Source organism: Carettochelys insculpta, chromosome 1, assembly GCF_033958435.1.
Source record: "Carettochelys insculpta isolate YL-2023 chromosome 1, ASM3395843v1, whole genome shotgun sequence".
NCBI classification, from domain to species: Eukaryota; Metazoa; Chordata; order Testudines; family Carettochelyidae; genus Carettochelys; species Carettochelys insculpta.
Window position 1 is genome coordinate 293542204 of NC_134137.1, and position 15308 is coordinate 293557511.

General features: G+C 43.9%; 1 protein-coding gene across 2 annotated transcripts in view; it reads right to left on the reverse strand.

The window, feature by feature from the left end:
• Positions 1-15308, reverse strand: part of CRADD (CARD and death domain containing adaptor protein) — a 135605-nt gene that overhangs the window by 101408 nt on the left and 18889 nt on the right. The window contains exons 1-2 of one of the 2 annotated variants that reach the window (XM_075011819.1): positions 8009-8478; positions 3476-3774 (exon numbers count right to left, since the gene is read on the reverse strand). In XM_075011819.1, the coding sequence (XP_074867920.1) occupies positions 3476-3774; positions 8009-8061 (352 nt within the window). In that variant the 5' untranslated portion in view covers positions 8062-8478. Of the gene's footprint in view, positions 1-3475; positions 3775-8008; positions 8479-15308 lie in introns of those variants that run through there. The other variant, XM_075011827.1, reaches the window with a different exon arrangement.

Genomic DNA, 15308 nt, shown 5'->3' on the forward strand with positions numbered 1-15308 from the left:
AATGCATGGTTCTTTCCCCCTTCCTGCTTCATTTTTAAATGGAACAGAAATTAACGCTTGTTGTTTAAAAAACATAAACCAACACCTTCCAAGCCAAAACATCTTTATTTGCATATAAGCAGCACTGGTGATGTTTGTCACCATAGTTAGCATCCTATTTTAAGGCCATCTGTCACTTCTGTAGAACAAACTCAGACATTAGGCATGGCCATTTGCCTGCTATCTTGTTCTCATATTCTGCATTGCTACAATAAAAATAAAGGGCATGCTAATCTTGTCTGGAGCCCTTTTCTAGATTACGCACAGGGTTTGGCAACAGTAGTATCAAGCACAGCCAACCACTTGAAACCAAATAACTTAATTTGCATAGATAAAATGCATTAGTCCCAAACTATTTACTACGAGAACAAACAAGCCAAGAAAAAATAAGAAGCTGCAACTATCCTTCTACTATCAAACTGGTGATGCAGCTGAACTTACTTGATGGCTCTATGCATGTAACTGTAAAGATTTTTTTAGATGATAAACTAGTAAGTAGCAAATGTAGATTACCAGCATGTACAGCCACCAAAGAACATTACCATGATGGATCAGAATTTTGAGGTATTTTTCAACAACGTTTAATACTGCTGGTATCCAGTGTGCCTAGACCCCATAGTAGTCATGTCAACCCAGAATGTGTGTGTTTTATTCTCAATAAATGGTGAAAGTTATTGAGCCATTGCTACAGCCAGAGAGGAAATGTAAAATGCTGTCTATAGAGGTCCAACAAAAGCTGACTTCCCATTCTCCACCAAAAGAATGAGAAAGTTAACTTTGCACTGTTAAGCTCCCAAAAATAAGATCAAGAAATACCACATATGTAAAATGCACATTTATACTAAAATTCACTTCCAGGTATGTATGCATTATGATACAAAGCCTGATTTTGACCTCACTTATACAGGTGTAAATCAGGGGTAACATCACTGAACTATTGCACTTTCACCAATGTCAGTCAAAGAATCGTTCAAAAATGTTTCATCACATAATGGTTCTCAACCACTATATATCATTCCTTTCTCTCCTCTTCCTCCACTTCCCATAGCTCAGATTTGTAGCATCTTGTAAACTATCAAAATGGTGCTGCTTCCACCTTACCTCATTTCTAAACTTCGGAAAGTTTCAAGAGAGTGAAACCATTTGCATAACGCCTTTCGATACCAGTACACTAGAAACTCCAGTGACCACCTGTCCCATTTTTGGCAGGACAGACCTGTATTTCAGGTGCCAGAAAGGCATCCCAACTTATTTTAACGAACAGGCTAATTGCTCCATATTCAGCCCCCTGCTGGTGTACAGGCACAGCTACTAGCTGGAGAGCAGTACTCATGTGCTCTCCGGCCATACCAGAGGGAGTCAGCAGAGGAACAAGTATGTTGGAATGCGGGGTAGTGGCTGCCATCCCATTCCTGGCTCCCCATGCCTTGGGAGAGCCAGGACAAGCACCTGCATGGCTGCTGTCTCCTTCTCGGCGCCCCGAGGCGTGGGGCAGCCAGGGAGGTCAGCCACGGTGCCATGCCTTGGCAGTTGCAGCCAGTGAGCCATCCCCTCTCCTCCTCCTGCCCCTCCCCCTGCAATTTCCCTGTCCTGTCTGGGATACAGAGAGATGCTCACCCTATTAGAAAAGCGCCATGGCAGAAACTCTCTCTGCCACTGCACTCTCTCAACAGGCTGGCCCTTTACCTCCTCCAGGGTATAGGAGTGCCACACCTTTTTGGAAAATACTGCCTCACACAATGAAAATGGAATGTGTCAAGAGAAAAAAAGGAAAACCACTTCACACCTTTGCATCACTCCTACACAGAAGTTGCACAGCAAACAAAGAAAAATGTTTTTTGCTTTGCTTCATTGATTACTCTAATCATAAAATGAGCAGCAAATGAGGAACTTCACTGAGCACCCTCACTTAATATCCACCACTGGGAGGCTAAATCAGCTGGGTCCTTGCTTGTTGCACCGCCTTTATTAGCTATGCACCTGAATCTTCCCAAGTTCAGAGGCCATAAATCGTGTGGAAAAAAATCTTTATTAAAAAAAGTTCCGTGCACATTTTTATTTTCAGTGAATACCATGGTCAAATCAAGGCTAGTTTATATCCAAAGGTTCGAAAGCTCTGAAGTAAGGACTAATTCCCTGCTAACTTTGCCCTGCAGCCATTTTGGCACTACAGCTATTTAAAAAAAAAAAACTGCCAATGTTTTTTTTTGGATGAGCAAAGTGTGTTTTATTCATTTTCCTTTTACTTAAAAACCATTTCATACAAACATTTTTTAAAAGTCACTTTCAACCAAGGCTGAACCCTAGAAAATTTCAGTCTGGATGTAAAAAGTTTTGGAAATAAGCTTCAAACAGGTTTGTATTCTGATCTGCACAACTAGGAGCATCCCTCAGCTAGTTCTCCTGCTGTTAGTGAGCAATGGACAGGAGTTTGGGGAAACTGGATATTGAAGAAAGAGGGGCTGAGTCCCAATTACACCTAGGCCTACTTTACACTTGTCTGGCAGTGTAATGGTTACTTAAAGTTGGCATAAACTTACATTTACCTCCCCCTTACACTGTCAAATGGTAAGGAGTGAAAGCAGTCTTAGTGTAAATGAGAATCAAACCCAATATGAAATGTGGAACATCTCTTAAAAATTAACTTACTTATATGTAGATTCACAAAGACCTGCTGTTATTCTTAACTGTTCTTGTGTCACTGTTATATTTTTTTCTTTCATAGAGGCCTCAGAAGTCTATCAAGCACTAAGTAACATTTTTTAAACAAATATCTATCAATCAATGTGAATAAAACTGACTAAAACCCCTATAGGAAACATACAGCTAACATTTTATGTAACAAGGATTGGACCCTTGTATGCTTGATTGACAAAGTAGTTTCTAGACCTGTTCTTCAGCTAGTTAACCTCATTCCTTAGCTTATATCACAATTGTTTGTGGTCAGGAGATCCATTGTCTCCTGCCTCAGGAAGTTGTGGAAACCTCTTCATCGGAGGTTTTCAAAAAGGTGAAGGTAGATAAGCATCTACCTTGGATGATTTAGATGCAACAAATCTTAATCTTCTCAGAAGGGTCATCTAGTCTAACCCTTAACCCACTGATTCTTCCCTGCCTGGGCTGTCCAGATTCTGGTCCCCCTGAATGAAACTCCCATCTTTTTCTCCTTTGCTGGGTTACCTACCAGCACATAGGGACATAGCCAAGCCTCTGCTCAACCCACAAAATCTGCATTACTTCTTCTCACTAAGCTGGCTTTCAAAAAACTGTGGTCTTTGGGCCTACCATGGACACAAAGTATCACCTCTACCTATACAGCTTCTGTCATTGCAAATGATGGAATAATTGGCACTATCAATACAGCCAAGAAAGTACAGCTACTTGACTGCTAACATGAATGCCAACTTCAAAACCACAGTGATGATTCTGGTCTTACCTTCAGGATCCTCTGCCATCCTTTCCTTACGCTCTCTCTCTAATTTCTCTCTCACCCATGGAAACTCCTGTAAGGAATTCAGGAACGTTTCAAAGGCCTTTGGTCCTCTGGTAGGAAGGATATCAAGAAGCATCATGGTTTTCCTGTGATTTGTGGCTTGGGACTTTATTTCTTGAAGGTGGTTTTCCGTTAGAACGTCTTCTTGGTAGAGGTAGTGAATAATGAACTCCTCCACCAGCAGCTCTGAGCAGAGCTCCAGCCGCAGCGCACGCAAAACCTGCTTGTCTCTGGCATCCATCCTGTCACAAAACGTGAGAGAAGAAATAGGATACGTGAGATATTAAAATATTTCAGCTTTTAACATCAAAGAAAGCTACAAGTTGAACCTCTCTCATCCAGCACCCTTGGGATCTGACTGGTGGCAAACGAGAGAATTTGCCAGACCATAGGAGGTCAATACTGTCTAGCACATTACCAACACTTCCACTGCTTACTGGGCTTTTAGAAGACATTTAGGGGTAAATTACAGATAAATAACAGCACAGAACACTGAGAGCCAGGACCAGTGGCTATAAACAAACTTTATGGAATCACAGGAAACCTGGCCACACCCATGATAAGTGGACATCTGGCGAACTAAAATCATGCTGGATCATGGATGTTGCCAGATGAGCGAATGCAGGAGTAGAGAGGTTCAACCTGTATTTTAGTGTTCAAAAGTGTTTCAAAAGAAAAACACTAAGATCAGCTGAAGTGGGAACCATATATTGCTGCTCAGTCACCTTTCTTTCTGCAGGCACTTCATATTCAGTTTCCCCTCAGCTGGCAGTTGATTTCTTGCCTCTCAAATTGCACGTGAGACCATGAGTCTGGGACCTTATCCTTCTCCTACTGAAGTAAATGTGTTTTTGCCATAGACTTAGATGGGAACAGAACTGAAGCATAAAAGCCACAAGACTACAAACTCCATGGCACAGAGGGTCAGCTCAAGTAATGCAAGGCCCCTATCCTGTGAGATTAAAATAGCATAATTCTGAGTAAATCACTTTAGCAAGAAGTGAAAAATTGGGAATTAGGGCAGGACAGACTCACTGTGAAAGGATTCAGAAGGAAAGATTCAAGCTCTTTTCAATCCCCAAAATAGCTCATCTTGTATTAAAACAACAGAATTATTTCTTTTTAATTACTTGTTTATACACAGGAGATGAAACACTTCTGATGTCCCATGAGAACAAAAGATCTGAATGATTAACACGGCGGTTCCTATAGGAGCACAGAGGTTTTACATTGAATCTACCATTTCCAGAGAGGAAAAGAAAGCTAGTGTCAGTCAGTCTTATTTCCTGTTCTCAACCTCTGTTGAGCTTTGGGCTACACACCCATCTCCCAGCATAGAACCTTCTGTAACTGCCCTCCCAGGTGGCTTTTTCCAGGAAGTGAGGGCCACTCAGGCTGCTTTTAAGTGATTAGAGCAGCCATGATTGCACTGATGGGTAGTTTAATCTTTACCAAGAGCTGCTGAGCAGTCACGTGGTCAGATATATTCTGATCTTAGATATTTACAAAGGGACAACAACCCTCCCTGGTATTTAAGATTTGTTTAAAAGTGTCTTTCAGAGCTTTAGGAAGAGAACTCCAGGAGTCTAGATTTGGGTGGAGGTGGGGTGGAATAAGGGAACCAGACACCATACCTGGAGCTTCACTATGCTCCTGAGGTGAGATCAACCTCAGAAGAGACTTTAAAGACAGAACACAGTTCAAAGCAGAAAAAAGTCCCTTCCACAACCCTATTCTCACTTGTTTTCCCCTCCTGACTGTTGCACTGAGAGCTCCCCTTCCTCTTCCACTCTACTATAACCAGTGTCTGGAAGGGATCCAAGATCAAGCTAGAGGAGACTTTAAAAAAAATTAAAAATCAGTAGAGAGATGAAACACCAAATCATCCCCATCACAGAAAACAGCTGCTCACCAAGTAAGAAGGCCAAAGTTATAGTTTTCCCTAATATTTCTGAGTTTTCCCTTTCAGGGCAAGACTTTACTTGCACTCAGTTGTATACTTACACAATCCCTACCTTGCACATAAGTATTGCTGTAGGCACAAGGGAAATTATCGTTTGCTTGCATACATGTGTAGGGAATGTGGCAGAAGGAATGCAGTGCTGCTGAAGGCTGGGAGGAATGAGTCTCCCAGAGGTCGTCTGCATAAGAATGCAAAAGGTGTGCATGTGTGATACCTTTTCAGGCAAAGCCTAATGGGTAGCAAGTAAGCCATGAAATTTGGTCTATTGTAAACATGTAGTTGTAAAATCACAATTTAAGCTGACACTTAATGTGGGAGTTGTGAGATCTCACCAATGCTCTGCGTTGTTGTGGGGGACAGGGCAGTCGCCGTAGATGTGTAAGACATTGATTACACAGGGCTCCCTGGTTTAAAGCATTGTGAGAAAGGAGGGGAGGAGTACTGATTGAATGAGTTTGCTGAGTGCCTTGGCCTTGCCTATGCCTTGGCCATATAGCTATAAGCCTGGCTTGACTAATCTTCCTCACTTATTGAAAGATAGAGCTAGACACTAGAGTGTTTGTGAAAACCTCACACTAGAGATACCAAGAGCTGAAATCACAGAGTGATAGCTGAGGCTACGCTGAGCTAAAATCACTGGGTTCTGCCTTAGGGCAATCCCAAGCAGTGCAGTTAGGACTGGCAGACAACAGCAGGACCAGCGGGTGGCTGGTAGGAGCGGTGGCAACTGCTAGGTGGGCAGTAGGAGTGGCGGCGGATGACAGCAACTGGCAGATGGCTGGTGACAGCAAGGGGAGGCTACAGACAAGTGGACAGCTAGTATCCCATCAGCTAGTGGGAATAAGGGGACTTTGAAGTAGGCGGGGTCCTTTCGAAAAGGAGCCCCGTCTGGACGCGCCACGCGGCGGCAAGCGGCGTCAATTTCGAAGCACCGCTGCCGCCCACATGCTAATGAAGCGCTGAATATGCATTTCAGCGCTTCATTAGTAAACTTCGAAATGGCCATTTGCATGGCCATTTCGAAGTTTGGGGCACGTGTAGACACGGCCTGTGTATGTGGAAAAGGGCCAAGAGCCCCAGCAAAAGACTGGGTTCTACTGCATATGGGGATGGTATCTGGGTAAAAGGGGTTTTGTCTCTTCTGTGCTGAGATATACTGCATCTGTCGCTGTAACCTTGGGGTAGGTTACGGTCATTAAACAAGCCACTTCTATCTCAGACTCTGTGCTTGCGAGGGAGGGGGAGAACCACCTTACAGGCACCCAGCACAGGGGTGAAATTGTCCCAGGCCACTGGGTGGGGGCTCGAGCCGGTTGGTTGTATCCTTGATAGGAAAACCCCACAAGAGTTGAACCCGGCCCTTCTGGCAGGCATCTGGCGTTAACAGAAGGGTTACACATGGATGCTAAAGCCCCCCAAAAGCAAATGTTGAAAATGTGGCCGAATACCCCTTTATTTAACCTTTGAAATAAACACTCTAGCTCTTCCTAGATTTAACAACTGTTACATTAATTGGTTTCTCTGTGAATCAATAATAATTTGGATTGGATCCATGTGACTCTGTAAGGAAGTTATGGTACAAGCCATTAAATCCAAACGGAACTCGTTATTAGCTTGCCAGGTCTGAATGGTTTTTCCACAGCTTTTCCTGTTGCAAAGTGATCCATAAGCTGGATACACAATTGAGAAGACAGCAATAAATAATTGAAAAAACAGGGGCATATGTTACAACAAAGAACAGATCGGCTTCTGTCTTTCAGACTTACTAGAACTGCAAGTCTAGAGTTTTCTGGAGCTCATCTTACCCAGCAGGTAAGATTTAGGGCCCACCCCTTCTTCACATTATTCCTCTTGTACAAAGGGATCACGTTACAAAGCTGTAGGGAAACATTGGTAGCTTCATAGCACCTACACAGTCTGCTACTGTCTCACACGTAGTGTAAATACACGACACCAGAAATTCATTGAGGACTGCACAGTTGCAGGAGGTCAGGCTGCCTCAAGGAGCCTGGTGGCTGGTTATTTAACTAGTAAAGCAGGAATCTACCCGCAAATTACACTCGCTATATAACACGCTTTGGGTCTCGCTGTTTTACTGGCCCGAATATGTCTGTAAAACCAGCAGGCAAAGCCCTTCGCTAGGGCGGCTGGCGAGGGATGGCTCTAACCCCCACGGATGTACAAGGCAGGCGCGTTGTAGCCTCCCAGGCTTACAACCCCAGGCCCAGGGCAGCAACACCCGCTATTAACCCGGGTCGCGTTACAGGTGTCTCCTCACAGCCCCCTTATCCGGGTAACCGGCAGGAGGGTTGGGCCTCTCCTGGCGTGACCGCGCATGGACGTGCCCGGCATTTAGCGACCAAAGCCGGCGCCGCCAGGGCAGGCGCAAAGGTGCAGCGGCAGAAGCGCAGGGCTAGGCGCGCCACTGGGGGCGAGGAGCGAGCAAGGGCGGCTCGCAGCGCCTGCGGGAGCCAACCAGCCGGCCGCGTTCCTCCCGGCCACGGGGTACTTACAGCCGGGAAGTCGGAGATGACACGCGCTCCCGGCCCGCTGCGGGAGGCACCATCTTTGTTGAAGGCAAAGGGGACGGCCAGGAAATACCCTGCCCCCTCCTTCGCCAGGAGAAGAGGCGAGGCAGCAGCCACGTTTGTTGCGGTCAGCTGGTTTGGCCGGGGAACGCTGCAGCCCTCGGTGTGGGAGACACCGGCGCTGCCAAGCGTCCGGCAGGCAGAGCAGCGACGGGAGGGCGTTCTGAGCGCTCCCCCCGGAACCTGGTTGCGGGAGCGGTGCGGTAGCCCGGGAACGCCCAGACAAAGGCGCGTGACGCAAAATCTCTATTGTCCCCACCTCTGTGTGCGAGATAGACCCTCTTTCTAGCTACACAGAACACTTCTGCAGCCGCCGGCCTGGCGGGGGGCATTGCGTTTTGTCCTTAGCTGCACGCTTGATTGTGGCTTTACTCTGCTTATGCTCAGATGTCCGCTCATGAAACAAGGTGACTATTTAAAATGCTCAAAAGTCAGAACTCTGATAGTTAAGGCTGAACTTAAAACCTTAACTGTGACCCATTGTACATGTGCATCAAAAAAGGTCTTTTAATGTTAATCTATAGCAGACTGTAACAGCTATAGAACAAACCAGCAATCCTGTAGCGCTTTAAAAACTCACAGAATAATGTATTAAGGTGCTTCAGTACTGCTGGTTTGTTTTCTTAGAATACAGACTAACAGGGCTACCTCTCTGTTACTATGTAATGGCTGTAGAAGCATAATTATATCATCAAAAGTCCATTGGAAGGGAACAGTTTGACTGAATGTTTAGATTATGAACAAAGAAAATTCACCTTCATTATAAATGTTACTATATGATTTTCTTCTAATGGCAATTTTTAAAAAATATCTTTCTACAGTGATTACTCAAAGGTTTGAGCATTGGCCTGCTAAACCCAGGGTTGTGAGCTCAATCTTCAAGGAGGCCACTTAGGGATTAGGGCAAATAGATGTCAGGGATGGTGCTTGGTCCTGCCAAAAGGGCAGGGGACTGGACTAGATGACCTCCTGAGGTCCCTTCCAGTTCTAGGAGATGTCTCTCCAATTATTACTGCAGTACTGAAAACATGCAAATTAAACAGACTATAAACAAAGGCTAAAACTGACTCAATTGTCCAGTTTTAGGGAATTTAAAAAATATATATATATATATATATATATATATATATATATAAACAACATTGCAACTATTGCCAAAGTAAATTGGGTTTTTAAATTTTTTGTCAGATTTAAAAATCTAAGCTGTCATTATTAGTAATAGAAGCTAGATACCAGAGTACTTTCTACTCAGGGGTAGCCAATCCATGGCCTTTCAATGCAGCTCCTCCTCAGATGCATGGAATTAGAGGGGCTGGGGCAGGGTGCCTGGCTCTGGAGAGGGCATTCGGTAAGGGCAGGAAGGCTGGAGGTGCTTGGCTCTGGGGGAGGACATTGAACCATGTGTTATATTTATTTTTCTATATCTATATATCAATCTATATTTATTTTATACTCTATGTAGATATGTAGAGATATATGAATATATAATATGTGACTCTTTGCACTCTATCCACAACTATTTTGGCTCTTCATCTCTAACTGGCTGGCCATGCCTGGTCTACATTGTAGTACTGTGTCCTGAGGCAAGACAAAATGTCTTCTTACAACACATGACTTTGAATGCAAAGAGCTCCTTTTAAACTGACATTGATAGAACTAAGGCTCCCTATTCGAGACTTAGTTTAATATGACATTATTTACAAAGTGACTGCAATGAGAATTCACATTTATGGACAAACTCATTTTTATAAGGAATGTTCTTTCACAAGTATTTTAGTAGTGGAAATTTAGTAACCTTATCTTTAAAAAAAAACATTTTAAACTCCCCTACCATCTCCACAACAACAAAACAAGCACAAAAAGGCTAAGAATTTCCTTATTTAAAAAAAAATTTTTAATGAATGATCTTTGTTTCCAGAGTAATGGGAGGATTGGTTGTGGCAATGGTTATGCACAAGGGAGAGTAGGAATGGCACTGCATTTTAATGCCTTGTCAACACTTACCTTTATTGTTGATCTACCTCAGTAGCTGAAGTCAACATACCTACTGCAGTGTCTTCCATGCAGTAAGTTTGATGGAAGGCTTCTCTTCTGTCAACACCAGCGACTTTTCTCCTTTTGCTGATGTACCGGCACTGATGGGCACATGTTCGGAGATTAATTTATTGTATTTTCAGTGGCATGATAAATCAGTGCCCACTGGATTGATCCCTACTGGGTCAATCCCAGACATTGTGAAAACATCCCCTAATACTGCAACTTTCTGAGTGAGTTGTAACTGAAAGGGAAGGAGAGGGAAGTAATGCATGAATGTGGCAGGATTTCTGAAAATGAGAGGATGGTGTAATGCCAATTCTCGAATCTCAGCCATTCTTTACATCCCTAGGGGACCCAGATTGGTTAAAAAGAAGCTAGCTTTCTCCTCCTGTCTCCCTGCTGGAATTGGTCTTTTTTGGCTCCAGTGCCCCTCTCAAGGCCTGTAGTGTCCAGGAATTTCTTTTCTGGATTCTAGTGATTCCAAGCTTCTCTCAGCCACAATATTCTGCCCTCCTAGCACAATTTCCCATATGCGAGTATGATATTCATATATTATGTATATTACACTAGCTCTTTAGACAGCACCATGTGGCAAAGTAACCTATTTTGAAATCTATTCAAAATAAGCTACGCAATTTGCCATGTAGGCGTAGCCAGGGAGATAACTGTCCTGTCCCACATAGCTCTTAATTTGAGAATCAGAACCTGCAACTAGATGTTTGCAGGGAGACTCCAGTGATCATGTGGAGTTGTATTACAGTCAGTGAAACTCTCTGCAGGCTTTGGGGTGCACCTGCAATCGATTCCTGGCAGTACAGCAGCTTCTAGTCATTGAAGAATGTGTGAGAAAAGGATATAGTGTAGAAGCAAAGGAATCAGAATGATGACTAACATCTTTGGTTAATTCCATTGGATATATGTCATTTTTTTTGAACAAATAATAAAATTCCCAGCTGCCTTTCTGGCTGGCTGCTATTTTTTTTCTTTCTTTCTTTCTCTTTTATTCACAACTCACTGTCCATTATGAATTATTTTGAACCCTTTCCTAGTTCTGAAACTTTGCTCTTTCTTTTTGCATAGCCCTTTCCCATTCATTATTTCTACTTTGTTATTTTTAGCTTACTGGCCCTTTCACATTTTATAAATATTAGCCCTAGTATGTTTTTATTTCTCACCTGTGTGTATGTCAAATCACCCTTGTGTTTTGTGATTGGCAAGAGCACAAGTCTGTCTCACTGCTCTTGGGCAATGTGTTGGAAATAAGCCAGCAACCTGCTATCTCTTCACATCAGCAGTCTTGTCTTGAGACATAGCCCACTGAGGCAGATACAGGTTGTACCTCCCTCATCCAGCACCCTCAGGACCTGAGTGGTCCCCAGTGAGGTGTGGAGATTTGTTGGACCACAGGAGGCCAGGCCTCCTGACTGCCCTGGGGAAAGGTGGGGGGGCACCAGACTGCTGGCTGAGCTCACCTCCTGGCTGCCACCAGCTCGGCCAACAGGCTGCTGGCCAGGGCTCCCTGCAGGACTGCCAGTGGGGCTCCATGCCCCAGCCAGGCTCCCTGACCATACACCCCACTGTGGGGCTCCCCCGGCCTAAGCTCCCTGCCCTTGCTGGGCTCGCTGGCCAGCTCCCTACTGTGGGCCTCCCAGCGGGGCTCCGAAGCCAGACCAGGGATGTTCCGGGATGAGAGAGTTACATTGGTACTCCTGTGTACTTCATCACCAGCAGTGGAATTTTCATCTCACCTCTGGGAAGGGGTGGACAGAGCAGGCAGTAGCAGAATCTGCACACACCCTGTATGGGGCTACAAGATGGTACCTTTCTGTAGTGGATCAGCCCTTCAGCACCAGGGGAAAATAAAAAACCTTATGTACCCATACTTTTGCTTCTTTGATACTACCAGAAGTGACATCAGTTGGACTTTGCTGGGGCCCATTAGACTGCCTATGAGACAGGTGCAGGATCAAGGCCACAAGGAGTAATGTGGGGTTGCTCTTCAGTTACAGAATACAAAAATGGCTGGACCTAGGGGAAGCAATTTCCATTCTTCTGACTTTTCTTCCTTTCTTTAGTAACGCTGCAAATCAGTTTAACCACAATTCACTATTTTTAGATCTCCCTTCAGCATTTCCTATTGACTAATATATTGCCTAGGAATAAACATCTTAAATTGGTTTCTGCAATAGTATTAAATAATACCACTTATAACAAGAAAATTGCTCTAGGAGGAATTGCTCTCCACTGCTGTTTCAAAATTCTATTTGCAGGCTAGTTGATACTATTGATATTAAATTAGTTAGACTGTCCAATTTTAAAAGATGCTTTTACTATTTGGAGAAGTGTCTTGTACTTGAGGAATCTATTTTCAGAAAGATGTTCTTATTTTAGCTATGTTAGTTCAAAATGCCATTACACAAATACTTACCATTGGGGTACAAGTGTTCCCTCAAGCAAAATTTGTTAATAGCTTCTTGCATTCTCCTTAAGCCATGCCACAAACTTTCAAAACGTACTATTTAAACTCTTTTAGTCTCTTCTTAACTTTTTAGAATATGCAGTGTTGTTGTAGCCATGTTGGTCTCAAGATATCAGAGACAAGATAGGTAAGAGAATATATTTATTGCAATAAATATTGCTGGTGAGATGAGGAGTTTATACGGAGCCCTTCTTTGGACCAATGTAAATTACGCTAGTAAAAGATCAACAAGAAGCCCTGTGGCATCTTATAGACTAACAGATATTTTGGAGCATAAGCTTTCATGGTTAAAGACCTGCATCAGATGCATGGGGGGCGGTTCAGAGGGGTATTTAAAGAATGGGGTCCCAATAAAAGGGAGGGCCAGAGCTGACAAGCTCTATTCAGCAAGGTGGAAATGGCCCAGTATCAATGGTACGTACCAGAAGAGGAAAAAATAAGTCAGATCAGACAGAGGGAAATGACCCATTGTCAGAGTCTAATGTGGAGATATTAACACCCAGGGCAGAGAAGCTGATTTTGTAAGGTGTGAGCCACTCCCAGTCTCTGTTTAATCCTTGGTTAATGGAGTCAAATTTGCAAATAAATTGCAGCTCAGAGATTTCTCTCTCCATCTGATTTTTGAAGTTTCTTTGTTTCAGGACTGCCAGCCTTAAATCTGCTACTGAGTGTCCAGGGAGACTGAAGCGTTCCCCCACAGGCTTCTGTACATTACCGTTCCTGATGTCTGATTTATGTCCATTTATTCTTTTACATAGAGACTGTCCAGTTTGGCCAATGTAAATTGCAGTGGGGCATTGCTGGCATATATTATATTAGTAGATGTGCAGGTAAAGGAGCCCCTGATGATATGGTTGATGTCAGATTCTGTGATGATGTCACTGGTGTAGCTATGTGAGCAGAGTTGGCAGCAAGGATTGTTGCAGGGGCTGGTTCCAGGTTCAGAGTTACTGGTTTGTGATTTATAATGGCTGGTGAGGATTTGTTTAAGGTTGACAGGCTGTCTGTCGGAGAGGACAGGCCTGCTTCCCAAGGTCTGTGAGAGTGAAAGATCATTGTTCAGGATGAGTTGTAGATCACTGATGATGTGTTGGAGAGGCCTTAGGTGGGGGGCTGTATGTGATGGTCAGTGGTGTTCTCTTGTGTTCCTTGCGAGGCCTGTCTTGTGGCAGGTGGCTTCTGGGTACCCATCTGACTCTGTCAATCTGTTTCCTCACTTCCTTAGGTGGGTGTTGTAGTTTGAGGAAAGCTTGGTACAGGTCTTGTATATGTTTGTCTCTGTCTCATGGATCAGAGCACATACGGTTGCACCTTAGAGCCTGGCTGTAAACAATGGGTCGTGCAGTGTGCCCTGGCTGGAAGCTGGAGGCGTGTAGATAAGCATAGCCGTCTGTGGGTTTTCGGTATAGGGTGGTATTTATGTGACCATCACTTATCCGCACAGTAGTGTCCAGGAAGTGTATCGCTTGTGTGGACTGGTCCAGGCTAAGGTTAATGGTGGGGTGGAAACTGTTGAAATCACGGTGGAACTCTTCAAGAGCCTCCTTCTCATGGGTCCAGATGATGAAGGTGTCATCAATGTAGCGCAGGTAGAGGAGGGGCACTAGGGGATGAGAACTGAGGAAGCGTTGTTCCAGGTCAGCCATAAAAATGTTGGCATACTGCAGGATCCTGCGGGTGCCCACAGCAGTGCCACTGATTTGAAGGTATAATTTGTCCTCAAATCTGAAATACCTGTGGATGTGGACAAAGTCACAAAGCTCCACCACCATTTGTGCCTCAGTCTCATCAGGGATAACGTTCCTAACAGCTTGGAGTCCATCTTCACGTGGGATATTGGTGTAAAGGGCCTCTACATCCATGGTGGCCAGGATGGTGTTTTCAGGAAGGTCACCAATGGGTTGTAGTTTCCTGAGGAAGTTGGTGGTATCTCGAAGAAAGCTGGGAGTGCTGGTAGCATAGGGTCTAAGTAGAGAGTCCACATATCCAGACAATCCTCTGGTGAGGGTGCCCATGCCTGAGATGACGGGACATCCAGGATTCCCAGGTTTATGGATCATGGGTAGCAGGTAGAATAAACTTGGTTTGGGTTCAAAGGGTGTGTCTGTGTAAATCTGTTCCTGTGTTTTTTATAGGGATGGCCTTGAGCAAATGCTGTAGTTTCTTTGTGTATTCCTCAGTGGGATCCTCGGACAGATGTAGTAAAAGATATTACCTCACGTTCCTTGTCTCTCTATCTTTTTAGAGTCACATTCAACAAAAGATGTCATTAGTTTCCACTCCACAGAAACCCATTCAAAACTTTGAACAAATGATTCTGGGTAGGAGCTTATATAAACTAAGAGAATGTTGACACTGTATATCCAGAATATATCTTTATTTGTAAACTGTTTTGAAAGCAGAAAGCAATATATTGTGTTTAGTCTGATATATGACATCTGGAAAAAGCCAGTAATGAGGATTTTCCCATAGGATTTCTTACCCACGTACTAAAACTTCAATAAATATGAACTCCTAATAGCACACAAGGGGGTAGAGTTTCAAAAACCTCACCACTTGCTTGTTTCTTAATTAGATGGCTGTATGCAATTTCCTGTGTCTTCTGATTGTAATATTATGGATTGCTTGCATAATTCTTTGAAGATGTAAAACTAAGTGTTCAAAAATAGGACCTCTGGTAATATTTATTGAATTCTTTTTCTGTGCAAC